The sequence below is a fragment of the Pungitius pungitius genome, chromosome 15 (assembly GCF_949316345.1).
Source record: "Pungitius pungitius chromosome 15, fPunPun2.1, whole genome shotgun sequence".
NCBI classification, from domain to species: domain Eukaryota; kingdom Metazoa; phylum Chordata; class Actinopteri; order Perciformes; family Gasterosteidae; genus Pungitius; species Pungitius pungitius.
The window spans coordinates 11613483-11641472 of record NC_084914.1 but is presented as its reverse complement, the minus strand read 5'-3'; the positions used below and the strand labels follow the sequence as shown (position 1 = coordinate 11641472).

The 27990-nt window shown below is 43.6% G+C and overlaps 1 protein-coding gene across 4 annotated transcripts; it reads left to right on the top strand.

The window, feature by feature from the left end:
• The first annotated feature begins 322 nt into the window (after positions 1 to 322).
• On the top strand, positions 323 to 27990 carry fgf12a (fibroblast growth factor 12a). 4 transcript variants are annotated; one of them, XM_037457194.2, is made up of 6 exons: positions 11756 to 12143; positions 13329 to 13376; positions 15911 to 16021; positions 19278 to 19381; positions 25476 to 25674; positions 26996 to 27990. In XM_037457194.2, the coding sequence occupies exons 1-6, from the start codon at positions 11948 to 11950 to the stop codon at positions 27109 to 27111; spliced, it is 774 nt and encodes a 257-aa protein (XP_037313091.1). In that variant the 5' UTR covers positions 11756 to 11947; the 3' UTR covers positions 27112 to 27990. The 4 variants fall into 4 exon arrangements, with proteins under 4 accessions (XP_037313094.1, XP_037313093.1, XP_037313091.1 ...); XM_037457197.2 differs by lacking the exons at positions 11756 to 12143; positions 13329 to 13376 and adding an exon at positions 323 to 498; XM_037457196.2 differs by lacking the exons at positions 11756 to 12143; positions 13329 to 13376 and adding an exon at positions 6662 to 6953.

Here is a 27990-nt window from a genome sequence, read left to right as displayed (position 1 = left end):
AAATGTAAAAAATGTATTTTACAAATTGGAATAAAAATTAGAATACATTTGGAAAAACCCAACATGGATCGGGCTTTACACGTGATGATAATTCACAACGCTGGTTGTGGAAATGAAAAACTGGCAATGTTTCAGCCCAACAGTGACAAAAACATCTACTGGACTCCTGCATCAATGAACACCCCTGCAAACGCACACGCGCACGCACGCACGCACGCACACACACTCCCAGCCCTCCCTCGTTATTTACCTGAGCCCTCAGTGCACCTTACTCAGAAACTCTTGCGAACACGAAGGGCTCTGCATCCCGTGTCGCTTTTTTTTTTTTTAGGGAGGAGGGGGTCCCAGAAGGAGCTCATCCTGTTATCTCTCACTTGAACTTGCCTCCCTCCTGGCTCTGCCGTCCCGACTGAAGAAGCGAGCGCGCACCTCCTCCAAGCGCATCGGCAACACCGTCAACTTCTGCACCGCAAGGGGACATGGGGGATAAAAACGCCGGTAAGGAACTTGTATATGAATAAGTTATGAGCTTGTCATCGTTGCTTTTTTTTGTCTGTGTGGCAGACTGCGGAACGCGAAACAGCCTCAACTTTGTTAGTATGTGTGCAGCAGCGCACCATATGGGACGGAGTTGCTCTGCACTTAGATGCGCGGCGTTATCCGTCGTGTGCCGCGCGTCACACCGCGTATTATCAAATCCCTATATGCATGTTACACATGTCCAACACGCCGTGGCGATAAATGTTCCCGATGCCGTTAAACCGACCGCATCCGCACATGCTCCGGTGCCGCAGCGCGATGCTGATGCTGCTGGACCCCGGCTTTAGTAGTGAGGTTTCTCCGCTCGGCCAATCGTACCGGCCGGGCAGATATCAGTCCACAATGCTGACCCATTAAAAAAAAAAGACATTAAAAAATGCTTATGATATGCAACTTACGCAAACATTGGTCCTCGCTCCCAGCCTCGCGCGAGGTATAAACGTCTCACTGTTTCTATCGGTTGCTATCGGTGCTGTCAGCTGATTTAGACAAAAACAGCTGACTCCACTTTTTGGTCGGCTGTATAAATGGTGCTACTCCACGCTGCGTGGCCTCGGCGATCAGCATGCGTGTTGTTGACAAAGCTTTCCAACTAAAAGGCTGTAGAGGCTGTTATTTAGAGGGTGTAGTTTTCTGCATGTTTACACATAGTAAATGTTGGTGTGTGTGTGTGTTTGTGTTGGCAGCATCGTATAATGTTGCACTGGCAAGGATGTCACCCTTTTTACACAGTGCCCTCCTTTAAGTAGGGTAACCTCCTCCCTCATAGTCACCCTCATCTATTTTACCCAGAGTTTAAAGTAAGAGCAGAAATGCTGCAGTCAAGCGTGATCTGGAAGTCTTGGGGTCGGGGGCGGCTCACGTCTCTGTAAATCCCACCACCCCTTCTTATATACACAGAGTTTACGGCCTCGTCCATTGATTCCACTGTATTCTTTACGCCTGCCACCAGATCCCTGTGTTTGCATACTGGTTTCATATAGGAGCATCTATAGATTGGTCTAATCCGAATAGAATTAGGCTTTTAGCCTTCGTTTGGCAAATCCGTTTTTCATGCCAGATGTGCATTCAAGCAATGGAAAAATAAATGAAAACATGAATAATTCCAGGCCAATTATGACAATACAATTCAGGTGAATCAAATCAGGGTTGATATTCACAATCGAAAGAAAGCCAATGATCACTTGATATATTACATCCATGTGACCTTGTATCCTTTAGACCAAGAGCCTGCACTCTGTATTTGTCTCTCAGTGTATCTTGTATCTTGTAAGGATACTAAACCATTTATTTCCCCTTTCCTGTTGTTTTGATGCATTTGTCCAACCGGTCTGGGAATACGGAATCATGCATTACAGCAACTGCCTAACGAGGGCCTAACATGGGTCCTGATCTTGATGCCTCTTCTTGAAGAGTTCCCCTGTCTCAAAAGCTTGTTTCAATCACAGTGCCCATCACACTGTATGCACAGAAGATAAAGTGGACAAAGCACATTTCTCACAGAGTTAGTGGTCTGTCGTATGTGACATCCTTCGTGCGCACTTTAAGCTGCCGCACACAGTTGTTCAGCGCTGCTGATTCATTTCTACCTTCCCACAGTCTCCTCATCACCTCTCACATCTCCACATATTTCACATTCATGGCTCTTACATGAATTTTATGGTTTCTCCTTTCTCAAAGTTCCGCTTTTCTCTTTGCCTTAACACTCAGGACTGAAAAAAACGAAACAATAACAATAATAAAACCTTTTTCCGTATGTGAAAAACTAGAAAGCTCTTATAAATATACAATATCTCTTCTGCCTATGTGCGAAACATCTAACTTACTTCTGACTCCGCCAAAATCCTGGCGATGTTTCAGATTCTTAGTGCATTTTTGTGTAAATCTGAGTGTAGTGTCTATCATAACATCACAGAACCACAATTATGTACTTTTGACAAAACAGACCCACAAACAGGTCAGTAACACACACAAGGTACTTAAGAATTTAATGGTGAACAGTAAACAACACACTGGGTGTAGTGTTGTACACCAAAATACTTTTTCATAACATTACTCTTTATACTTCAGCTTTTAAATGATCGAGTGCCTTTTTCACGTGTTTTGTAATGATCAGTTCTACTGTGGGCAGCTCTGCTGTAAACACTTTAAAAAACTGAGTCATCCACACAGTAATGTAACATATGCACTTATTTAACAAGTAGTTATCAATACGCTGTATTTTAAATGTATTTATATGATGTTTAAAAAGGTTGGTCAACATCACTGTTCTGTACATAATGTAGATTGTATTTCTGCTTCTTTTAAAAAAAATTAACTTATTCTATAAGTTATATTAAACTGAGTTAAACATCTAATTTAAAATGTGGTTTTAATTGACAATGTATACATCCGCAGACATGGAATTTTATGTGTTCTTCTTCTCGTAACCTTTGATCAGCACAATCGCGATGCATTTCTACACAATACATGTCATACTGCAGTACGACTCAAAGCCGGTATCTCTTTACAAGGTGAACATTTTAACCTTGCTTCTGTTGACAGACAATACATAGGAAGGTGAAATGAGAGCTGGCTTGTCTCGCATCTTTCCCCAGTGTCATCACAGACAGATCTGAGTTTGCTCAAATAAATGCAAGACATTATGAAAACACGCTGAGTGAATGAAGACAGGTCACTTACGAGGTGTCTCATGGGGTCTGAAACTAAGAGATATGTGTGATTGGATGAGGGGATAATTTACAACTGAAATCTAAACTATTCCAAAGCTGTATTTTTGGGGATGCGGTTGATTTCTTACAAAAAAACAACAGGGGGTGCTGTCCCTTTAAACTCTTTATATCTATATTTATTTTGATTTATTTTATTTTATATATAGAACTCTTACATATAAAGATTTATATCATTTTCATCATCTTCAGTTCATGTCTGAGTTTAAGTAAAATAAAGTAGAATTTGTGCATGAATTGCATTTTAGCATTTATTTTAAGCATTTTAGTGCCCTCTATGCCACCTTTTTTTCTTTATCCTCTTTCTCTCTTTAAGGGGAGTGATATCTGTGACTCTGGGTCGGATGCCAGCTCCCTCCCTCCCTCCTCAAACCCTCCTTCCACCTATTCTCTCTTTACACCTCTCTGACCTTTCCTTATTTGCATGAAAGCTGTTGTCAAAGCATTTTGCTGACCTGAAATATCCCTTCATGTATACTTTGTACTGTATACAACACATAGTGAGGGTATATGTTCCCATGGTATTAGGTGCAAGGTGACATGAGGGCAAGAAAACATAAGACATCTGTACTTTAAGTGCAGTGATGTGTTAAATGAACACTGCAGAGAAGGTTGTGCACGATGATCTTTGTTTGTCCCACACACAGCAATGTTCCACACATTACATCCAGACAGTCGTGCTTTCTCTTGTGACTCTGAATACTTTAGGACGAGTGGTTCTTCACATCCTCTCTCTTTACCTCATGGTCAAATCTCAGTTTCTCTGCTTGTTATTGTAATCTGAGAGCTTTATGTAATGGCACCCCCCAGAGTACAGTCGCACATAGTTTTGCTTTGTGTCGTTTGCTGGGCCAAAATGTTGATCTTGATTAGTAAACAAAAACATGTCTTTAGAAGACCTTAAACTGTACACAGCAAATTTCAGAGAGTTAAATTGACTCTTTTATCAAAAGCAACTTATGTTGCATTTTTAACACATGGTGTTTACATTTTAGCCCAGGGAGTAATTCAGTGTTGGGTGTATTGCTCAGGGACACTTTGACATGGAACATGGATAAGACAGGGTTTGAACCAACAACCCTGTGATTTCTAGTGCACCCTCACCAATCCATGCGCCATATTACATGGAGTTAAGCCTTATACCAAGAACAGTGACACTATACAGTTACATTTCAATCCTATCAAAGAGTTAATTTAACTCTACTAAGTGTTGCAAATGAATCTGATCTTGACACTTGAAAATGACTCTTTTTGCAGTGTGATTTTAACTCTGCACTTCACACACTTTTAACACCGGAGAACGCTAAGGATTTCTCTGTGTAGATGGCCCACAGTATAAATAGAGTCATGTTTTTCTTATCTGAACGCATTAATCTAAGTTTAGTTCCAAAGGGTTGTTTTTATGTGATGGCGTAACAATTTAGTCTTATTGCCGATCTCAAGTATCGAACAATAGCTTTAAAAGGGTAATGTTGTGAGATCAAATTCACTTGTTTCTTTCTCAAAAGTAGAATGATTTTTAATTTTAGAAGGTGCATGGTCTGTGGTAAAATAAAGCATTTATATTTTTGTTTTCATTCTATTTCATTGTTCTTGTACATGATACTATCCCCTTTGAAATTATAAAGCAATTTTACCGTCCTTTATATACTTATAGATGTGTATAGTTTGTACCAAACATCAAATACCAGATTTTATTATTTCATTTTTTACCACGTGTAAAGTTCCTTTGAATACAGTTTAAAGTGCAAATAAATTGTCTCATCATTAATATTTGATTAATACTTTGCTTAATTTATTGAGCTTTAACCATCGAAAAAAGATCAAGTTCTTTAATTGAAAGAAATATGTTAAAAAATGATGTTGTTTCGATTATGTCCCAACATTAAATACATGATTAATAATTTATTTTAAAAAGTAAAATGATCTCCACCTTGACTATACTCCACTGAAATGCTATAGGCATATGTGCAGCATTTGTTATTAAATATCAGTAATAATAATCCAACGTTTTCTTTTGTGCTTATGATATTTTAATGCACTTTTACATAACATTTTCCCTTCTAAAATCTAAAGTTTCTAAAATCCTGCGCAGTTTTGGTACATTTAGCATTATCATATGAAAATAAAAAGCAGGACAATATTTATATGTCGCTTTTTCAAACATTTAGAGACAAAATCATGTAAATACATGCAACAATTTTTCCAAGTACAATGTTTGGCAGTAACACAAAGTTGTTGAATATGAATGTAAATGTTAAATATAAATATAAATGTTAAATATGAATGTAAATGTTAAATGTTATGTATAAATGTTAAATGTTATGTATGAATGTTAAATCTAAATCTAAATGTTAAATGTATATGTTAAATGTAAATGTTGAATCTAAATGTTAAATCTAAATGTTGAGTTCAAATGTTAGACATGACAACTGAACAATACAATATTTACGGTAATTCATGCAGTAAGCCAAGATGGCAAGTCCGTATCAATTAGCTCTTGTCAGGGGTATCAAACTAATTTTAGGTACGGGGCCACATACAGTCCACTTTGATGACCAGTGAAACCATCGGGCATCGGGGTGTTGCGCGACCTTCCGCGTCCGAACGTGTAACATTTGACAAACGGCGCCCCATATTACCGTGTCTTACTGCTACTTTTACTTATGTTGAATGTCAACAAGTGAAAACTATTTTTTTGCCTACTTCATTGGGATACGTTTCTGATCCACTTCATCTCACACATTAACCCTTTAAATCCCGTGCATAGCGGTTACTGATGCACCAAGGAGACCTATCAGGAGAGACATTTTGTTTCACTTTGCTGGTAATGCCCTCGTGGTGAACGCGCATCTGCCGCACTGGTCGGACACAGAGGTGAACGCTGTTGACTATCATCGCGTAGTATTCGCTACGTCATTCGTAGCTGACGTAACGCACTGCGTTACCCGCGTGTTCCCTAAGGATCTGGGGTTAAAAATAGGACAAAAAAACTGAAGAAAAAAAAATTGGCTCCTGGACTTAAACATCTGTGCAGCCATCAGCTCGTCGCTCCAACTGTCCGCTCCGCGTTACCTCGCGCGTGGCCGGCACGTCACTTAACCTCTGCAGTTCAACTTTGGCATGCGTTCACTCTCTCTCCCCCTCTATCTCTCTCTCCCGTTCCTATCTACTTTCCTCCTAATACGTCCGCTGCCGGCAAGGAGAGGAGAGGGGCCGAGGAGGAGGGGAGGGGTGTACCCTTTGACAGCACATTGTAACGTCCGTGCGTTGCGTTCCGTGGCGGAAGAAGAGTGTTCCGTGCAGAGCGCGAAGGACCGCCGGTGGACGAGAAGAGGCTAGCCAGAGAGAGAGGGGGGGGGGAGCCTGAGAGAAAAAGAGAGAGGAGGGGTGGGGGGCGGGGCGGGAGGGAGCACTCAAGATGCCTGGTTTTAGCGTAATTTGTCCTGCAGACTGTGCCCTTCCGGCTTTTGGAGGGCTACCGTGAGCCTGTAGCTGGCCGGCCGGCTACGCTATGCTGCCTGACCCTGCCGTGGTTGTCATAGCGTTGTCCGATTGTTTGGATTGAGGAAGGCTCCCACCAACCCAAATCAATGAGGATTCTGAGGCCATTCCTTCAGAAAGGAGCGCATATGCTGCAGTGTTTCTGTGGACAACGATCGAAGTCGACCACTATCCCCGACGGTGAGAGACAACACGTTTAGCACCATAGCTTCACGAGCTACATTCGCTTTGCATGCTTTCTCTCTTGAGTGATGAAACGAAGAAAGAAATGGGTGGGGGCTAAATTGGAGTTTTATCTTTCGACTCTGCAGTGGATAGAACCTCTCATTGTGCCCTCGCGTCTGTCCCCGGTTGTGTGTGTGTGTGTGTGTGTGTGTGTGTGTGTGTGTGTTTAGGGGGGATATGGCTGCTGGCTTTCAGCATCAAGTCATGAAACTTCAGGGGGCCCTGGAGAGCCAGCTTGGTTTTAGAGCCCGAAGACGAACGGCACAGTTCAGCACCATGGATAGCGCGATGCCAGAAGTACTCCGGGTGCAGGGGCTGGCAAACTTTTAATGTCAGAGCAAATTAGCTTATATGATTTATGATTTGTCTGAGGATTCCTCTGAAAAGACAGAGTTAAATATTAAGTTAAAACTCTACCCAACTGTCAGTACTCTTAGGTTTCAACTTCTTTAATGCAATGCTACTAAACCTGGCGTAATAGGAGCTGCATTTACCCTCACCAGGGAAGTCCGACTATACTTTTGAAAGTGACTCACTTTGCCACACATCCAGAGAGTGTCGATAACACACACACACACACACACACACACACACACACACACACACACACACACACACACACACACACACACACACACACACATGCACGCATTTGCACTCACACACTTTGGCAAAACGCCTAATAGGCCTGCCATGTCCTCTATTCATGTCTCCGCAATTCACTGCAATGCTGCTGTTGTTCACTCATAAAACACTTCACCTCCAAAGTCATTAAATATAAAGAAACATCCCTCTGATATTAGACAAATGCACCACCTTCTCCCATTCCCGTTGTCACGTGTAGTTTGTAGAATCTATAGTAGCTTCACCTGGAGCAGCTGGCACATTCAGGGCAGACAATTAGAAAATTAGAAACTCCATTAAGCACAGTTGACTCCTCTGAGGAACTTGGACCAAAAGCAGCAAGCACACTGGGGTCTGGAGGGCTCAGTTATGAAGCAGTCCTTAACTTGCAGATCTGCTCGTGGCGATGAACCTCATGACCTCATTCCAAACATTGTGATTCAGGCTTCGTCTGAGGTTTGTTCTATGTTTTTCAACTTGCCAAATCATTCACAAGTTTTCTTTGTTTTCTATTTTGATTCGGCTTTCACTTGAGGTTTTTGAGAGAGCTCCTAACGAGGGGTTCCACTGTGTTGCTGCAGTACGCTCAAAACTATGACACGTTATTTCAGAATAGAGCCACATTCGCGATGCCAGCGTCCTTTGTAGATTTTTTTTAAAAAGTGCCTGAGGATTGAATTGACTTTTTCTATAATACATCGGTTATACATTATTGATTATTGACTCAGTCAACAGACAAAGATGGATGATGACACCCTTGGCTTAATCTCGGCTGGAAACCTGATTGCATCAGTCACCAAAAGATCATGCAAAGCGGGAAGAGCAGAAAGGTGTTCTATCGCTCTCCAGGCACTGTGCCCAAATCCCCCATAGGGATTTTAGGCGAAAGATGTTTCTCAGCTGGCTTAAATGTTTGCACCTGCTTTCCTCTGTAGTGTCATGTCTGCACCTGGCCTGTCTTATGTTAAAGTTAAATACATTATTCTGGATGTCTGGTGGGAGGGAAACAAAGCCTTCTCCTCCTGAGTGGTAATGTTTGTCACTTTCTGTGTGTTTGTTCAGATTATAATAACGGGGTTTTATTAAATCAACTTTGGGAGGAACTTTTTTTATATAGTGTGAACATCTTTGAAACTAGATCAATGCAGATGTCTTTGTAGAGCGATGTGCACGCAACCTTTTTAGTTAAATCACACGTTTTTTTATTTTGTATGATCGATTGAATATTTTCTTTAAAGTCTTAATTACCGGTTCTTTGTCATCAGCTTGTGTTTGACAAGTTTTGTGGCTTGATGCTCACAAATAGGAAGATTAGCTACTGATTATGAGATCTCTTTATCTTCTTCATTGATGTACAATTAGAAATATTTGCCTCTGATCTGTATTGTTCCAGCACATATCACACTAACTATGAGGGTTGTGTTGGTGCTGTAAGTGCTACTTAGCATTGTGAGCCACAGCATCACACTTAATCTCTCACAGCTCTCCTCTTTGCCTCCTGCAGACTTGGCAACACTGTTTACCACACATTATACGATGAAAACTAGCCCCAGCTATTGTGAGTAAACAGGATCTGTGTGGTAGCTCAAGGACGTGCTGGAGTGATGATCTTGAAGAGAATGGATATGACCGCAGGTCTCTCTCTCTCTCTCTTTCTCTCTCTCTTTTTCTAACTCTACTTGTGGTTCATTCATTTCCCACTAGAGGGCAGCAGCTGTGTAGGAAATACTCTGAGCATGATGCTACTCCAGTGGTGGCCCCTGATGGAGGGCGACAGGGGATGCTGGGGCTTTTTGCATTTCAAATGACAAAATCAAAAAACACTTTGCCTTTTGAAGAACTAGCAAACCTTTATGGTGTCAAATAATTGAATTGACAATTCAAATGATGGAGTATATCAAGCTACTGAATGTCCGTTTAAAGGCAAGGCAATTTTTTGGCATAGCACATTTCAACGACAAGGCAATTTCCAGGAGCAGAAAAACTGAACACTGCTTCTCAGTGTTTAGTTCTGACTCTGGGAACAGAAAGTAGACACGTCCCAGACGTTTGAAGGATGAATGAAATATTGAAGTTGTTATTGATATTTCTTTATGCTGGAGTGGCATTTTCGCTTTTACTCTGCACTGGCAGTTCAATAAGATTTAGATTCATAAACTTGTATTTTGCCATGGATCTCTATTTATCTGGCTTTCTTTCTTCTCACAATGGATCTCTCTCTTCTCTCCCTCCATCTCTCTCTCAGGACACACACACACACACACACACACACACACACGTAGAAACACACAAAGGTTCCAGTGCTTCACATCCAACACTTTTATCCATTATATTCAAATCTTATGTAAGGGATGGTCAGACAGCGCAGTCAAAAGAAAAGTCTCTCTCTCTCTCTCTGAGGGTTCAGTTTGGAGAGAGAATGTCAAACACAGTCCCAGAAATAAGGCCTTTAAATGTTTCATGCAGCTTCATCACAGGGAAGAGAGAGCTTTGCTCTGCTGCCGAAGACTCACATGTTCTTCCTCTCAGAGTTTGTGTGTTGTGTTCTCGAGCCCATAGTAGACATGAACCATATATGCTCAAGTGCACAGAGACATTATTTCAGGAGTTTTGCATTTATCTCATTGTTAACCATAACGTATAGCCATTTGCTGCATTCCAATGCAAACAGAACCATTTAATGAATTTAACAATCGATTGGTTGGTATCTGTCTCCAACAACTGATTCATGAAAGAAACACAAGCAGAACTCTCCATCATGCTTATGCCCGTGCATGCCCGAACTCTCTCCTGACTCTTGGGTAGTTTTCTAAGAATTGATATGGTTTATGAAGACCATTGTGCCATGGTTGAAAATGGTATTTAGTTTTAGCCCATGTTGTGTCGATAAACCATAAATCATATCCATGTGTTGTGTCACTGGCTGGGTCTTCATTCGCTTTGGGGGTTTGTGCTGAGACCTGTCGATGCTAATCCTTTCCTGCGTGCTCGCGTTCCCTACGTATAGATTAAGCCCAAGCTGATTATGCAAACTGCATTCATTACAGTTTCACGTGACCTCCCCGCCGTCCCATTCACAAAATAAAATAATTAGCTCCAATTTTCCGATTTTTGTGAGACAGTTGTGAGATCATCCGCCCCATTTTGGATGTGCACACTAAGGACAAAAACTCCCATTTGCTTTACCTCCATTTTCTATATTTTCAAATGATTTTCAATGGATCTTTGATCTTGTCCAACAAAATTCCAAATACAAACCTTGAAAGAGTTGAGAAAGGGGGCGGGGGGGGCTATAGAGTGTGTGAAAAAGGGAGAGAAAGAGATAGGAAGAGAGAGTGTGAGGGGGAGAAAGAATAAGAGAGGGAGAGAGGGGAGCTGGCCGCGACCGTCCACTCTCACTTGGCGATGTAACACACCGACAGCAACCAGGACGCACTGGGAGTAATCTTTAATTTGATCCTCTTTGCTCCGGCTCTTCTTGTGCGATATACATCCAAAATCCCTCCGGCAACTCATTGTTGGGCTGCAGACGAGAATCCCTCCACGCAGCCTTAAATCACACCTCTGCAGCATCCGCGCAGCGCAGCCTCTGCTGCCGATTCGACGGAACCGACTGTGCGACTGGGTTCACGCATCTGACTTCATGCACCGGCCCCCCGGCCCCCCGTCCTCCCCCTCCACCTCGTCTCTGGACCGGCGGCTGACGGTGTCATTCATCGACGTGAACGGAGTCATGAATTAAGGGGAGGAAACTCATTTGTTGAAGAAAAGGGGGGAGAAAAAAAAAAGTTCGGATCGTTTCTCCTATCACGCATGAGCGTCACGTGCATGGATTTGGGTTATCGTGAATTGTTTAAACAGGCGTCGTGAAACCCGAGGAGAGGCTGGTTGTGCAGATGGAGGTTACCAAGTCACACGCAGCGTTTCTTACCTGGAATACCTGAAGACGCCCCCCCCCCTCCCTCCCGCCCTCAATGACAAACTATAAATACACTTAACAACTCTGTTGCATCTCTCCGCGGCTCACGTGTTGGCCCATGTGGCCATTTATGCCTCATATCCGATCGCTCATTGATTCGAAGCCCTGAGTGGACCCCCCCCCCCCCCCCCGCCCCCCTTCCCTGCACCGTCCTCCCATGAGGTGGCCGTCGGAGGCGCGTTGACGCTCGGGAGGATGACATTTGGCTGAAACGCGCGTGGACGCCAAACACAGAATCGTCTCAATCGTTTTTTTTGTTTGTTTTTTTTTCCTCGCCAAGTAGCTGCACCAAGATCCGACCGCCGCCGAACGATAGGCTCTCGGTTGTCAGACTCGGTTCGGGGAGATGGCCGCGATCGCCAGCTCCCTGATCCGGCAGAAACGCCAGGCGAGGGAGTCGAACAGCGACCGGGTCTCTACTTCGAAACGTCGACCCAGCCCCAGCAAAGACCCCCGCTCGATCTGCGAGAGGCATTTCTTGGGGGTCTTCAGCAAAGTCCGTTTCTGCAGCGGCAAGAAGAGACCCGTTCGGCGGCGACCAGGTCAGTGCTTTAGCTTTTTTTTTATCTCTTACTTAGGTGTGATGTAGGACTCGGCGAGGCAGTTGGTTCCCCCCCCCCCCATCGACCCACACCCCCCCCTCCCGTTCCTTTGGACAGTTATACTGCAGTCAAGGACTTCCATTTGAACCGGGAGGAGAAGGTGGATTTTCTGCGCGGTGCAAAATATCCACCTGTTCCTTTAGGTGTTCTTGTTGTCTGTAGACCAACCGCACCCCCCCCCCCCCCTCCCCTACCCCCCAAACTGTGTGTATTGGAAGGTTAGTTACCTTGGAGAATAAAATAAAAATAAAATATAAAAATGCTGCTGGGTTGCCACAGCTGTATTTAATTATACTAATTCTAAGCCTTTGATTTGTCACACTTTTTTAGCTGCCCCCCCCCCCTCTCCTTGAAACCACTCATGTAACTTGAATACACGTATAAATGCCGCTTAAAATCTCATAATTCCGTATGACTGCAGATTGTGGTACAGAGGGGAGGTAAATGGCACCGCAGTGCACCAAGGCTCTTTTGAGATTAAAGGTTTTAATGGTAAATGTTTCTTGCCACCAAAGAGCTTCACTGCAGTGACGGGAGGAACAGCCTCAGTGATTAAGGCTGTATTGATAGACATAGGCGCCGTGCTTACTACCATGGCATAGACCCTCTCCTTTTTTTTAATTCCCTCGGCTCTATCCTGCTGCACACACCCGCCAGCCCTCCCCGAATCCAGATAATTCTGCCTGTGGTGAACGGCGGGACTGAGGCAGGAGGACAGACAGGGCGACATCATTTCTTTATGGCAGGAAGGGAGACAGACACCCACCCAGCCAGCCAGACTCAATTGAAACCATGTCGCACAGTCTTATCAGACAGACAAAACAGTCCCAGTGAGAAAAATAGAAAGTCAGAATAACAACATAAGCAGTCAGGCCCCCAGACAGTGTTGTGCAGGTAGGTGCCTCCTTTCACCGGACTCATATATACGGCCCAAACCGAGCCGATGCTGTGTTCACTCTATCTGATGGTCCTTATCTTTACACCGATGCCTTGCCGTATATTTGCATTTAAACAGCCGAGACGCTGAGAGAATTAATGAATTCTGCCTGTTTAAAAGACTGTTGTTTTTCCTTCTATCCCCCCCACCCCCCAACCCGCTTTCACCCCCCCCCCCTACTTCTTAAGATGCACCCTCGAAACCTCCACAGGTGTCCCATAAGGGCTGCAGGCTAGGTCAGTAGCTCAGCCTCCATCCGTGTGTGCTGTGTTTCCTCTCGTCTCCACCCCATCTCGCGCCCATGTTCGACTCCCCTCGGGCCAGGGAGCGGGGGGAGGTGGGGAAAAGGGTGGTTTGGGGGTGGGGGGGTGGGGGTGACAGAGCGAGAGGGTGGTTTGTTGGGGGGGGGGGGGGCTTCAACTCTTGCGTGATAGGCGAGGACCCTCTCCCTCGCTGATCTGTTCTTTCTTCTTTCACCCTTCCTTCTGTGTGGCTTTGTTGGAATTTTTATAGCTTAATTTCGTGCTCGTTTGCTTTTCTCGTAGCTAAAGCTCTCCTCCAGTTGTTTGTCGCTCCTCTGTCTCCTCTCTATCTTTGTCTTGGGCTCTGCCACTTCTCATTTGGTTTCTGCCTCATTCTGTCCGTCAGTCAATGTCGGGTCAGTCTTTCTGTCCTTTCTATCCTCGCTACTTGTTCTGTGTCTGTAAATGTGTGTTAAGTGCAGCTGTGTAAATGTAGTAGAGGTTTTAACAGTGTATTTCGGTGTCCATGGATGTGATGATCCATGGATGATCCGGCGATGATCATTATGCATTTCATGGTCATGACGCCATTTGTCGACATACATAAATGTTTTTGTCCTTCTGTATTGGTATGAAGTAAATTTATTGACATGTTAATGGCTTACACACACACTCACACACACACACATGATTTGCTGTATGTTGCCACTGAAAAACTTTCTCTAAAAACATTTATTTTACCACAAACACATGTTGTAAATTCTGACGTCTGTTTACACCTGCACACACACACAAGCTCTCTGCTAAATGATTGTATCTGATGAGCCGTCAGCGAAGGCTCGTGCCCACGTCGAAGTCCTAATTTATGGAAGTGTAGTTATCACGTGTGATTTACTGATGTGTACACTTCTATGTAATTGCGCGCACACACACACACACACAAATACACACGCACGCACACACTCCTCACGCCTGTGATGGATGATGAAGGGCCTGTCTCAGGAATTGATGGCCCCATCCCAGGAGTAGGTGAATCAGGGACTGATGGTCAGGATGATGTACTGTTGAGGTGAACCCGGCTCTCACTTTTCCTCTGTGAAATATAAATAAGGGCATATGCCGCGATAATTACCACAGTGATCCGCTTTCAAGTAAAGACCTGATCTGCTGTTACTGTTAAAGACGAATGAACAAAATGTCTTCTTTTTTTTTTTGCCCAACTGGACTGCATGATCACTAATTTTTTGAAGAGATTTTGAAAACTGAAACTGAAAACAGTTCAGTGATTCATGATTCCAATACCGTAAGAAAAATCCTGAACATGGTCACACATTCCTACTGTCTAGCTCGTCTTTTACTACACCCTGAGTCCCCCTGTCAAAGGCCGCAACCCAAGTCCTGTTCTGCTAATGCTGTCCTTTGACTTTGACTTTTGCCTTTCCACGGAATCAAAAGACCTCCCTGAGTGCACGTACATTTCCCATCATGAAGTCATTTCACACCTTTTTCCTGGCATTGGGGCAGAGAGTCCTCGTTTACTCCCATTCCCTTGAAGTTGGGAGAGCTTTGAGGTGAACCCTGGTCAGCAGCCAGATGTCACAGCCTCAAACTGTAGGTCATTTTAGGGTTATTGCGATGAAAAAAAACCCTTTTAGGTCAGTTTCTTGATGTTCAGGAATTAGAGCCAGTATCCTGTGGGTAAACATGTTCTTTTTAAAAACTTGCATTGAATGCCAGCGATATCAACTCCAAAATGCACAGTTGCTTCATACCAAATAAAGAAACCATTGGCATGTTAGTACACACGTTATGAAATTAATAGTTTCCACATATTATTACGTATTTTTACTGGAATGGATACAATAAGACATTGTGAGAAGGTATCTCATTGATTTTCTGTTGGTGTTGTCATTCTTAAGGCCTTCCCATCAAACAGCCATTTTTAGGGATTAAGTAGTACGACAGATGATTCATTACAAACTGTCCATCAGAGTCCTATTGGTATTCAACAGATCTTGCTCTAAGTGTTTTTAGTTAGCAGGCAACTCCTGAGGCTGGACTCTGCCATAAGAACAATACGATTTGTGTAATTGTTACATTTTTATTACATTTCTATTTGAATTACGGTGTTTGAATCCTACCTGTCTAAACGCTTTAAATAATCCAACATGAAATATGCCAAGGTAAATGCATTTAGAAATCTAAAGGGTGAAATGTCTGTTATCGTTCTGCTGGTACTCTCCATCTTTAGTTAATCAAACACTCTACCTTTTGATTCAGTGAAACGTGTGTCGGTAAAACATGTCAGCGTTTTTGAGCCTCTTGATGTGAAGAGCAGTGAGAGGGCAAACACTTAGCTAAAAGCAGAGGTGTTTCTGTCACAATGTTGAGGATGCTGTTCTGACATATTCTTGGTGGGGATGGGGCTGTGGCTCGGCCGACGGTACGTGTGTATGCGTGTGTGTGTGTGTGTGCGTGTGCGTGTGTGTGTGTGTGTGCGTGTGTGTTTGCGTGTGTGTCTGTTCCAGAGCCGCAGCTGAAAGGCATCGTGACCCGACTGTTCAGCCAGCAGGGCTTCTACCTGCAGATGCAGCCGGATGGAACCATCGACGGCAGCAAGGACGAGAACAGCGACAACAGTGAGTGAAACACTCAAAGACAATGAGTCACTTGGTTATTTAATCTATTACCTCTTTTAATAAAGCTGGGCCTTATCATTTTACATTTATACACAACAAAGCACTCCAAAATCCATTTAAAATGAGTATTATTACAGATTACTATATTCCACAACAAGGTAGAATGCTCTCTTGCAGCTTCTTCTGTTATGCAATGACATAATGTAATAATGTATAGAGTAGTTTATAGCCAAAAGTATGCCTTTCATGGTAAGTAAATACATTTTGTCATAGAAAAATCTTGAAAAATCTACATTTGTGTTGTCTCTTTAAGTAAAAAGCTTCCAAACCAAACGTTGCATGATTTTAAGCGGCACGTTGTTTGGATTGATTTGGCTCAGAAGCTTCTTCGATTAACACAGCAGAAATTCCTTCCGGGAAAAACACACCCACTGTGGCCCCACAGCTTCACTCGTAGTGACACAGATCCTCCCCATATTCACGTCTTTGCAATATTTCACCACCCATCGACTTTCCGTATTAGACCTCTCGTGGATAAATAGTCTCTAAGGAATCGACCCCCTAAAGATCTAACACCACCTTCCACTCTCACAGAAACAAAAGCCAAATTGTATGTATTAAAACATTACACACCGGCTTTTGTAACAGCTTCCTAGGAAAGGGATGTGTGTCGGCGGAGAACGGTCGACAAATAATGACAACACTTCCAGTCTGGAGTGCAGCCAGACAGGCAACATCTCATGACCTTCTCCAAAACAAGCTGCCAATCCTAAAGGAAGCTGGAGCTAAAGCTGCTGGACCGTTGCAGTCATGCGGTGAAAAGAAAGATCTACTCTTGTCACTGATGGCTTTATCGTGTCTTTATTTTTTACAATGGGATAAATCTCTGGTACTCCAGAACCAAATAAAAGTGAAAAACATGTATGTAATGCATTTCCCCCGTGCACCTTTAGCACAAAGTAGTTTTTTGGAGCCTCCATTGTGTTCTAAGGGTTTCTGGCTTTTTGTTGTATGTGAGGATTGTCTCACCTGGAGGCAATCCTCTTGTCGAGCAGTCCCGCGGTCCCCGGGATGGAGGAATGCAGTGAATAATTCAGCCAGAAGAAACTAAAAATACCACCTTCCCTGTTTCTACCTAATGAATAATTCTCTATGTGAGATACCAACGGCTCAGAGATGCTCCGAAACAAGACACGGAAAGGGAGCAGGCGGGATCCAGAGGTGCAGGAGGAGGAATGTGTTTTGAGAGGAAACATGCAGACAATAGTAACTAAAACAGTGACCAAGAGACGGTCGGAGAAGATTCAGAATTCAGGTCCTGCACTGAGCTATTGATTGCCCCACTGGATTTTTTGAATAATAGATCACCCTCACCCTTGAACCACTCCACTCTCTGACCCGCAGCATCTTCCACAACTGCAGATGCAACACAGTCATTTATTTTCAGGTTAAGGTTTAGGGGAACTGATGGGATTGAGGAGACATGACAGTACTTGCGCTGGAGGACACCAAGTGATGAAACAAGGTCACACCTGCACAGCCAATAGCCAATTTATCTGGAGAAATGCACAAAAAGGGAAAGGAATTCTGCCTTGCTTAAATCCTAAAACTTCTTCGACCTGAACGTTTCAGTGCACTGTGAAGAGTAATAAAATCGATTTGTCACTGTGCAAAAACCGCTTTAGTGGTGAGCATGACTGGCAGTGCTTTGCTTGACTAACTGCAGGGCCTGTGTAACACCATTCAATTAACTAACACCCATGTTCAAATCTAAATAGGTATTAATCTGACTGTCATCAGATGATCGCCGGCCTTAATTACCTGCGCACGCTGCAGCTCCAGAAATATATTGCTCTTTATAAAATGCCTGCGGGATCCGGAGTTCACACTTGTGCTCTGATGCTCCAGGTCTGTTTGTGGTTGTTGAAAACCTTGTGACTAGTTTCAAGTATCAACCCGGGCATGAAGGAGGAGATCAAAGACACTAATTGGACTGTTCCATGAGAACAAATTCCTCAAACAACTGATCTGTGTATAGACCAGCTTTCCTATCTTCAGATCTTCATTTCCCTCTGGTTTTGGAGACGTGCCATTGGCCCATGTAGTTTGGCTCAGTGTTTCTCTAAACCTTTCCTGCAGGATTTATTATCCCGCTGCGGCAGTATTCCTCACATCCAATGCACTTCCTTTCTCTCGACTCTGCACCATGCCAGTCGCTCTCTTTTCTCGCCGAGAGATAAGATTGAGGATAACAAGGAAGAGGAATAGCAATCTGGAACTCTAACAGTAGTAATTATAAAATCCATCAACCGCGGGAGCTGTAAAAAGAAGAGAGTGCGGCTTAACAACAGCCCTTTATCAGTTGTTATGCCTGGCAAATGAGAGCAGGGTACATTATAATTATAGCAAAATGGTGGACTAGCATGCCATAATATATGCCTCTTTTCCCTTCCACCGTTCAGGCCCTTACTGCAAGTATGGCCGCTCAGAAAATAAGGGTAAGAAGAGACTTATGACAGAAAAGAAAGATAGAAAAAAAAATTGAAGGGGCCAATGGAGTCACATTCTGCCCGAGTCGGCCTATCCCGAAGATCTGTTCCCTCAAGGGTATACAAAACTGCAAGAGTGGCCGGTGTGTATCACATGTACTCGGGGGCTAATGGCGGAGTTAAACCATTGGCAGGCCAAAGCAGCGAGTCGATATTTATCGAGTGAAATTGAATCCGCGCGGGGGACAGACCCGTGTTGTCAACGTCCCCCCCTCGTCCCAGCCAGCTTTATCCGAGAGTCCCCATCGCCACTTGCAGAACAATCATCCCGCCATTACAGGGGCTAAAGAGTGTCCTCACACTTTCAGCAGATGGAAGTCACAGTCCTCACCGGCGATAGAAAAGAAGAGTCAAATAATAAATGAATCAAATAAAATCTGACTTGTGGGTCATGTGCATGGTATTATTTGACAAGTGCTGGAAAGGGATCAGCTCGTTACCATGTTCGATGCCACGTCCAATCAGACCACGGCAGTTTCATAAAAAGTTACATGGGTATGTATAATTAATTAAACAATCACTTAATTTAGCAAAATTATGAATCCATATGAATCTGTGGTAACCTCGTATGTAATTTCATCTCTTTTGAAAAACGTTGCATGAATTTCTGTTCAGGTAGGTGGGTACTTGTTAACGTCTGATGTCTCTCTTTTGCCCCTCTTGTGTGTGTCCGTCCCTCCCTTAACCCCACTCTGGCCGTCCTGCAGCCCTGTTTAATCTTATTCCTGTGGGTCTGAGAGTGGTGGCCATCCAGGGAGTGAAGAGTGGCTTCTACATTGCCATGAATGGAGAGGGCATGCTCTACAGATCGGTAAGATACGGCCGTGTGCGTCACCAGCGTGTGGGTTTGTTCATTTATACGTGTCGGGTTTTGTTGTGTTGCTTGTCTCGTTTAATATCCCGCTGCAGGAAAGACTCTTATCGCTTTCATCTCGCCTCTATTCAAGAGCTCTTAGGATGCGCCTTTGTGTTGCTGTAGAGCGCTTCTTCCCCTCTCGTTGTTGTCAAAGCACCAGCGTGCATGTTGCACATTAAACTTGACATCAAGTTCAGTGCTCAGCACAAAAATGGCCTCTTCTTCTTTTACCGGCAACTAACCGAGAGTCGTTATGTAACCACTCATTTTATATATATGTCAAATATACTGCATGGCTATAAAAGATTGGAATTACCTTACCACACGGGCAGCAAAACTAATTTCAAGACTCAGCGGGGGAGCAAATATTGTGAAGACAATAGAGTGTGTGTGTGTGTTTGTGCCTGAGAGAGTGGGAGATATATTGGGACGGCTATGGGGGGGAGGCGGGGGGGCATAGGATATATCCCTAGTTGGCATGGTTATATAACCGTCAGTCTCATGGGCCCCGGAAAATGGAAAAGAACGGCAGGGCTGCGTTACCCACCGACCTCGGCCGACGCAGGTTGGTGGCGAAAGAATCCGTGAAGGACACACAGTGAAGCCAGAGCCTGTCATATCCGCCGAGAGAGAGAGAGAGAGAGAGAGAGAGAGATAAGACAGCACTCTGAAGCAGACGAGGAGAGTGTGCTGCACATTTTTAAGAAGTCAAACGAGAGCGAGAGTCTCTTGCTCAGTATTTACTTGAGCACAAGCTCTCCACTGATGTGCGCTAACTCAAAAGTTGAGAGAAGGACGTGCGATAGATGCGCAGGCTGTTATGACTCACCAAGAAGGACGGATTCATTCACGACTAGGGGCTCATAAACAAATGCAAAAACAATTTGCACCAGCTCTGCACTGAGGCGTATAATAACCCTCCACCCACCCAGCTACGTCAAAGGAAAGTCTGAACTTATTACACATAGTTTGAGTGAGGGATGCTGCATAACCTCCCAAACACCCCTTGGATGAAAGCATCATTTTTTATGATAATTATTCATCCCTCTTCAGTCTGACTTGACTTTCTATACACTGTTGGTCAGAAGGCACAACATGTGGGCGGTCAGATGTGAAAGTCCATTTTTGAATGAACTCGGTCCACGTGGAGGAGGTCCGGCTCCTCCCATGTGAAGCACGGGCCGTGGGCAGAACGCAGCATTCATTTACCAATAAGAGAGCATATTTGTGATGGACGGCGTGCTGCCAGAGGACTTGAAATGAGGAATGTTCTCCTTTCGAAAGTCCTTCACTTTCATCGTCGTCATGACTTACACATTTACTTTTACTGTTATTTATCTCTTCTCCCTTACTCATCCCTCCCTTATGCCATATCCTCTCTCTCCTTGAAGGTCTCTGTTAGACTCTTCTTCCCCTCAAGGTTTGTCGCTGCTTGTTTTTTTTTTGTCCGTCGCACATTTGACAGCCGAGATGTGTCTTGATGCCGTTCCCCCAAGCAGATGTCCTCCTAACCCTCAAACACTCCCTTGGTTTTTTTTGTTGTTGTATCCTTCTCTTCCCTGCTGCTTTGCATTGACTTGTTGGGGAGAAAATGGGAGATAATTCTGAACTGTTTCAGTGTCGCACCTTTGGGAAGCCTTTCTCTCAGTCTTTCATCTCGGTGTCAGGTATCACATGATGCTTGGCTTTCCTAGCTGGGAGGGCAGAGCTCACCGTTGAGGCCGTTGCAGGTTGGAAGCTGATACGGCCAATGGGTGAGCAGGGTGATAACGCCTGTGTGGAGTGTTGGGCCGATGAAGTGAGCGGGGGCTGAGCATCTACAATGAAGAGCTCCCTTCCATTATTTATAACTTCTCAATATGACCTAGTTTGCTGCACAGTTGTAACTACTGTTCTCTGTGCTATGCATCCACCCACCTGTCTTATCTATTCAACACACCGAGGCTTTTCTGTCCATGGTCACACACACACACACACACACACACACACACACACACACACACACACACACACAGCTCAACTGGTCAATTGGCTACTAATTTCACTGCTTCTTATTCGTGTCACGGGAAAAAATAAATAATGCGATGCAGTAAAAACTTCACTTAAGGCACAGAGGGACGACTGAGAGGGAGTTAGTCCGGAAGGTCAATGGGAGATTTACGATTTTGTTTGGGTGACAAATGATAATCGCACTTCTTCATCCTTCCGTCTGGAACAAAGACGACGCGGAGAAGTTTGGAGCGTTGAAGTAAAACTTGAGTTAAGGCTGTGTGAAGTGGGAGTTTTTGTCTGCAACTAACATTTTTATTATGGGGTATTTTTGTGGATTTTTTTATCACTTTGTCGCCTTACTGTCTGGTCTATTAAATGAAATAAATAATAGAGCTTCCCCCGATTAGTTATTAAGATTTAAGATTTATATGGTAGTTTAGATAACTTTTTAAAGCTGAATGATAATATATAATACATAAATGTGTATGATAATATCATAACGCTGATCAGCATATTAAACACAACATTTGAAGGTGGTGTGATTCTTCATGGACACACTCACTGTTTTACATCTTGTAATCACAGAACCAGTTGACAAAAGTGTAATCCGAATAAGACATTTTGGATTAAGGGAAAACTAATTGATTATTTTTGGGGGGGAAATTTTAGTGTAGTGTACATACACATTATAAGACTATGTGTATGCAGAGGTGCTGCTAAACGCAGAGCTCCCAAGGTGAAGTGAGAAACAAAGTATAATAAGTAAAGAGCATCAGGAAATGATACGTGATGAATGTCCTCTCCAGGGGAAGTTTAGGGAAGGACAGAACAGAACCTTCACCGGAAGTGATTGACTTTCAGAGTACGACAAACAAATGAACGGGGGAACGGCGAGGAGGGGGGGGTCGTCTAGAAAAGGGAGACAGTTTTTCAGCTCAAGTAACGTCAGTACAAGCCCCGACATGAGCCTCCCCCCCCCCCCAGAATAATAATGAGCTCCCCGGGAGTTCAACGGCAGACTGTGAGTTCTCACTGAGGACGGACCTCTCTGACACACCAGGCTCTGCGGCTCATGTTCAGGTGGAGGCGTATCCCCTGCTTATGTTCCAAAGTCAAATGGATGCCTGTCGGCCCGCAGCAGAGCTCCTTCACGTGGAGCCAGAGAGCTGCCTCCCTCCTCCCACAGAGGTATTGGCTTTTCCGTTCAACCCAGATGTGTTGGCAAGCCAGCTTTCACGCTCTCTCACTGTGTGCTTCATTCTACATCCTGCACAACCCCTAAAGCACACGAGGCACAAACACAAGGGTCACCTCACTCGTATGTGTGTGAGCGTGCTGCATCGTCTTGGATTTTGTCGGTTCTTGATGCGTTCGACATTGTGTGGCAACAAGCTCCAGACTACCAGAGAAAGAGATGACACCCGCCCACAGTGTTTCTCCGATGAATCCCCCGTGTGGGTTGATCAGGGCTCATCACTGCATCAAATCCACATAGCAGTTTTTGTAAAGACAATCTTTTGATATCCTTGAATCCTTGATTTAAGGTTTGTCTTAAAATTGACTACACACTGTTTATATTCCTTAAAATGTAGAGGTCAAATAATCAATGCTATTAATATGATTGCGTTTGTTTTATTGGGCTTGTCCAAAAGGTGACGTGAAGTGTCCGTCACGGTGCTCTTAAAGATTCATTTGTAAGCGCTCAACAGGTGCGTGTGTGTAACGGGACTTAAGCTGATTTTTAAATCTTCCGACATAAAGTGGGGACCTGCTCATCAAGTCATTGCCACAATGGTAACACTGGCGGTGAGTGGGAGTATTTGGCAAAACACTGTTGAAATAGTTGTGGGCTGAAACGGTTAAAACATTTATAATATGTCCCCAGCTCTACAGTGTTTGTTCACTGTACTTATCCTTGGCTCCCTCATACCTGAGAGTCGGCACTCTCCTGTGCTCAGGATCACCACCAAGTCGCTCCCCCTCCACCTCCACCCCCCTCCTCTCCTTCAGATCACCACAGAATGTAAATAAGTGTAATGCGCCACGTCTTTCCAACAACAGCGGCTCAAACTTTGGTTGATTGTGTCTTTTCTGGGGGAGGTTTTTCTGTGTACGTGTGCGCATGTGTTTCCGTGGATCACGCGTTTCCATTGAGAGGAGCCCATTAATCAGCAGACCCAGAACGTGTCTCTTCACCTCATATTTCCACTCTGTCATCCTCAAACAAGGTACTCTGTCAAATGCTTCAAAGTCACTTACATTCCACCCCTAATCATTGCCGAGCCACAGCCAGGGTGCTTCCTAAACTGCTCCGAGCCGCTCCATGGACAGTGACAGAGTACTGTCCTTGATGGGGATTCTGCTGCGTGTCAGCAAAGCCAAGTGGATGATTGGGAAGGCTTAGATTCTAGAGCACCGGGCCTGATTTCAGCTCCAAACAGATGAGGCCCGGGACGAAGCCCTCTAGTGTGTAATGTATCACTGTCTGCCCCCTACCCACCCAAACACATACGTTCACACATAAACACACAGGCAGCCAGACAGGGCCGTTGTGACCCCCAGTGCCGCGCACAGAGCCAGAGACGTCTGTGGGCCGACACAGCCCGACCAGCCGACCATGTGCCCTCACCTTCCCAGAGTCCTTTACACTGCCGTGTCCTGTAAACGAGCGGTCAAACACAGAGTCCTTTAGCTAACCAAACTTTTTCTGTCGAGTTCCCCTTCGAGGATATAGGATCACCTACAAGGGGATTGTTCCTTCTTTTCTTCTCTTAATTGCATAATATATACAGTATATACAAACTCAACTGAATATTCATACATATGCCTCACTTTCACACTATTTCTGTGCAAACAACAAGTGCAAACACTGTTGCTGGGGTCTCCCCTCTTGGCCGACCATGGTGCTTGTACAGATGTGCCCTGTTATATTTATTTATATGTCCTTGGGCATCGTCGTCTGTTTTCAGCTGTAACAGTAGTCATCTGATTTGCGCTTTACAGCAGTCACAAATCTGTCCACCTTATTTTGTGCCCTATTTTTACACCTTGTCTGCAGTTGTATTTGTTAAAAGTGCATTTGTGTTGTTTTACTGGTGTGTATTTGTCAAATGCCTCTGCCTGTGTGTGCCAGTTTGGGAACCACTCGGATACACTGGGGTGCTCCTTCCTGTTGGGCGAGGACTGCCAAAATCAACATTTTTACAATAAACAATTAGTGAAATGACATTGATAGACAAAGGTTAAAGGTTAAATGTAGTTCATGTCTAGTTATGTTTAGTAATATAGTCGCCAGTAATATAGTTCTCCTTTGTCTTCAAAGAGCTACCGTGGCCCGTTCATTTTGACTTTATAGTTGGTTCATTTAAGTTAAGGCCCTGGTCACTAGTGGATGTTTGTAAGTTCTTGAGGCAAGTGTACTGCATTTCGTGGTTCAACCACCTTGGAAAGTTGTATCGGAGTGCAAGCATGAGAAAAAGTAAAAAACATGTTTGCATGCTTGGACACTTTTTTCTTCTAGTTTGAGTGACAGCCTTTTCAAAGCTTCACAGTGGGAGTTGTTCACAGATGAAGGCATCTGAAATCTGCTAGGGGTGTCAGTGACAGTGTATCAAACAACTGGCTTCTTCCCAACTTCCTCGTCCTCTCCACCTCTTGTGTGTCCCCTGTGACTTTCTCCCTGTCTTGCTGTTCTGATAGTGAAGCAGAGAGATAACAATATTTCATTGTTATCCAACTTTAGTCTAATAAGACTATCAATTCCTAGATTCCGAGGATAGCTTTGTGTGTGTGTGTGTGTTTGTATGTGTGTGAATACAGTATGTTTACTGACCTTGGCAGTGTACACGTGCTAGTGATGAGAGCCAATATTGGCAGAGTGAAACGGCAACAGCCTTCCTTTTTTTTTCCACCCTTAAATGAGAATGAATTATAATCATCCTTCTGTTTTGTTGCTGGTTATGTCTGCATTCATGCGGATATAAACACAATATTTTGTATTTTGTTTGTATATACATTGATTCATACAACCTTTTGTCTCTCTTTTCTTTTTCTGCAGGAGATGTTCACACCTGAGTGCAAGTTCAAGGAGTCTGTTTTCGAGAACTACTATGTGATCTACTCGTCCACTGTGTACCGTCAGCAGGAGTCGGGCCGGGCCTGGTTCCTCGGCCTCACCAAGGAGGGACAAGTCATGAAAGGAAACCGGGTCAAGAAAACCAAGCCCTCGTCACACTTTGTGCCGAGGCCCATTGAAGGTATGAGATGTTTTGGAACGGTAAACAACAATAAGTGTTCTTATTTTGGTTTACGCATGCGCTTCGAGTGTACCATGATGGTAATTACTTTAGAAGGTACCCAAAGAACTTTATATTCTACATGACATCTTGGATGAAAACGAGTTACCATTTAATCCAGGCTAACTAAGTATTTCAGTGGTTAAAACTCACTTGCCTTCAAAGGGGATACAAAGTGTTGCTTTATCAAGTATTGTTTTCATCCGACCAAGCCCTGCAAAGGACACTAAAAAGCAGACGACTATCTAGGAAGGAATGGTCTATAGATATGACAGTCCTTTGCATTTACTGTGATTTGTTGTCTTTCTTTTTCTTAAACCTCCAAAAAGTTCCATCATTGAAATGAGTGCTCTGAAGATAAAGGACAGATTTATGGATTAGGGTTGGCGCATGATGTCAAATGTACACATTTGAAGCTAAAAGGTATTTCTAAATAGTCGTAGGAATTTGCTAATTCACAATAATATGGTCAGTACTCATGTCTGTATGCTAAATAATAATAAAACCACAGACGTGGATGGAGTCATAATGAAGTCACCTATTGATTTGTTTACTATGGTTTTTAATATTTGATTTTGGCATTTTACTCGCAATGGTGCCATCATTTACAAATAAACATCATGCTGTATTGAAGAACACTCAAAGCGTTTGAGACCATAAACCCACGTTTACAATGTTTACTGAGGTAATAAATCAGGTGAGCAGTAGCATTATTTTCTTACAGACCTCTATTAAATTGGACTTCTTTTTTACAATCCCTGCCGGCCGTTACAAACAATTCAAGTCTTAAGTCAGTGGTTGCGCATTGTCCCTTTTTTTAAAAGAGCCACACAGGCGGCTCCCCATCTGCAGCCTTTAAGGTGCTCAGTTAAGCGTGGCTGCTAGTGGCGACCACACACAGTGCTATTGATCCTGTCATAGCTCTATGCAAATTGTATTACCCAAAATGCTGATCCACTTTTTAAATTTGATTGTTTTTATGTCAGGATCAAGAAGAATACCCTCATTGATTCATTTCCATGCATCTCTTTAGCTGGTGTTGGTTCATTTTTCTTACAACATCCCCTCTAACCTTCTCCTTTTGATCCCATGTGACTTCTCAAACAATGAGACAAAATAGTGCTTACAAGGCCCAAATTGCCTGCCTTGTGAAAGTGTCCCCCCCCCAGCTTCACACTTGACTTTGTCTCTATCTCCACATCCATCCTTTCCATCTGCTCTCTATTGTCCCCTTTTTGAGCTCCTCCTCTCTTTTCCTGTCTTCTCCTCCTCCCCACTACAGTGTGTATGTACAGGGAGCCGTCAATGCATGAGATAGAGGACAAGCACCGCTCCAGGAAGAGCTCAGGGACTCCCACCATGAACGGAGGAAAAGCTGTCAATCACGACTCGACATAGCAGCGGGGGAGGGTCTTCTGGCAGGGGGAGTGACCTCATCCTAACTCAGGGGGAGAGGCCATAGGAAAGCCCCCCAAAAAGAATACGCACCACCATCCCTGCTGCAGAAAAAAAGAAAACAGGGTGTTGCAACGACGAGGAGCTATTAGTGTACACCCAAGACAACAAAAACGGAACTGAACTCTTGCCTGTGAAAACCTTTTAGATGAATTAATATCAAACCAGAGGATTTAAAAAATGTTTTCAATCAGGACTTGACCCTAACCCTAACCTTTTATGCAAAAAAAAAGAGAAAAAGCTGTGATTAACAAGGAATGGTGGTCTCTCGTCACACAAATATATATCATTTCTAAATTGTGCTGTGAAAAACAAGCTTTAATACATGTTAATTTTAATTTATTGGTTTCTTTTCTAAATGCTGTTGCATATACTTAACTGTGTTATTGTTGTCAGTAATAACTATACCATCCGCATCATTAACAATCTGTTGTATCTTATCATTCTAATTACTATCATCGTTATCCTAGCTTTATTTTCATTTTTTAAAGAAAGTGTCGCTGTTTTTTTTTTAATAAGTAATTTCTTTCTCTCATCGTTTGACCATGAATGCACTAACTGCTCTTATGTGAGGGTGAGACTGAATGTATTTGATAGTTTTCTGCGTTGGACTCCAATGGAAACAGAGTGCTTTGGGTGGGATGTAATTTACTCAGGTGTGTACTGGAAGTGTGACTAATAGATACAGATAGGGTTGTTTCAAGTACTCCAAAATGAGTACAGAGTACTCCCCTATATTGTTTGCATATGGCGGGACAAGACTGACTCAAGCAATGTGATAGAGAGCAGTCGAGCATGTCTTTAGATCATAGTCAAAACAAA

Bases quoted from the DNA above. Each gene is read 5' to 3' on its own strand.
- fgf12a (XM_037457194.2), top strand. From the start codon at position 11,948: ATGGCCGCGATCGCCAGCTCCCTGATCCGGCAGAAACGCCAGGCGAGG. The intron at 19,382-25,475 runs GTAAGATACGGC...CTTTTTCTGCAG, and splicing joins AGGGCATGCTCTACAGATCG to GAGATGTTCACACCTGAGTG. The intron at 25,675-26,995 runs GTATGAGATGTT...TCCCCACTACAG, and splicing joins TGTGCCGAGGCCCATTGAAG to TGTGTATGTACAGGGAGCCG.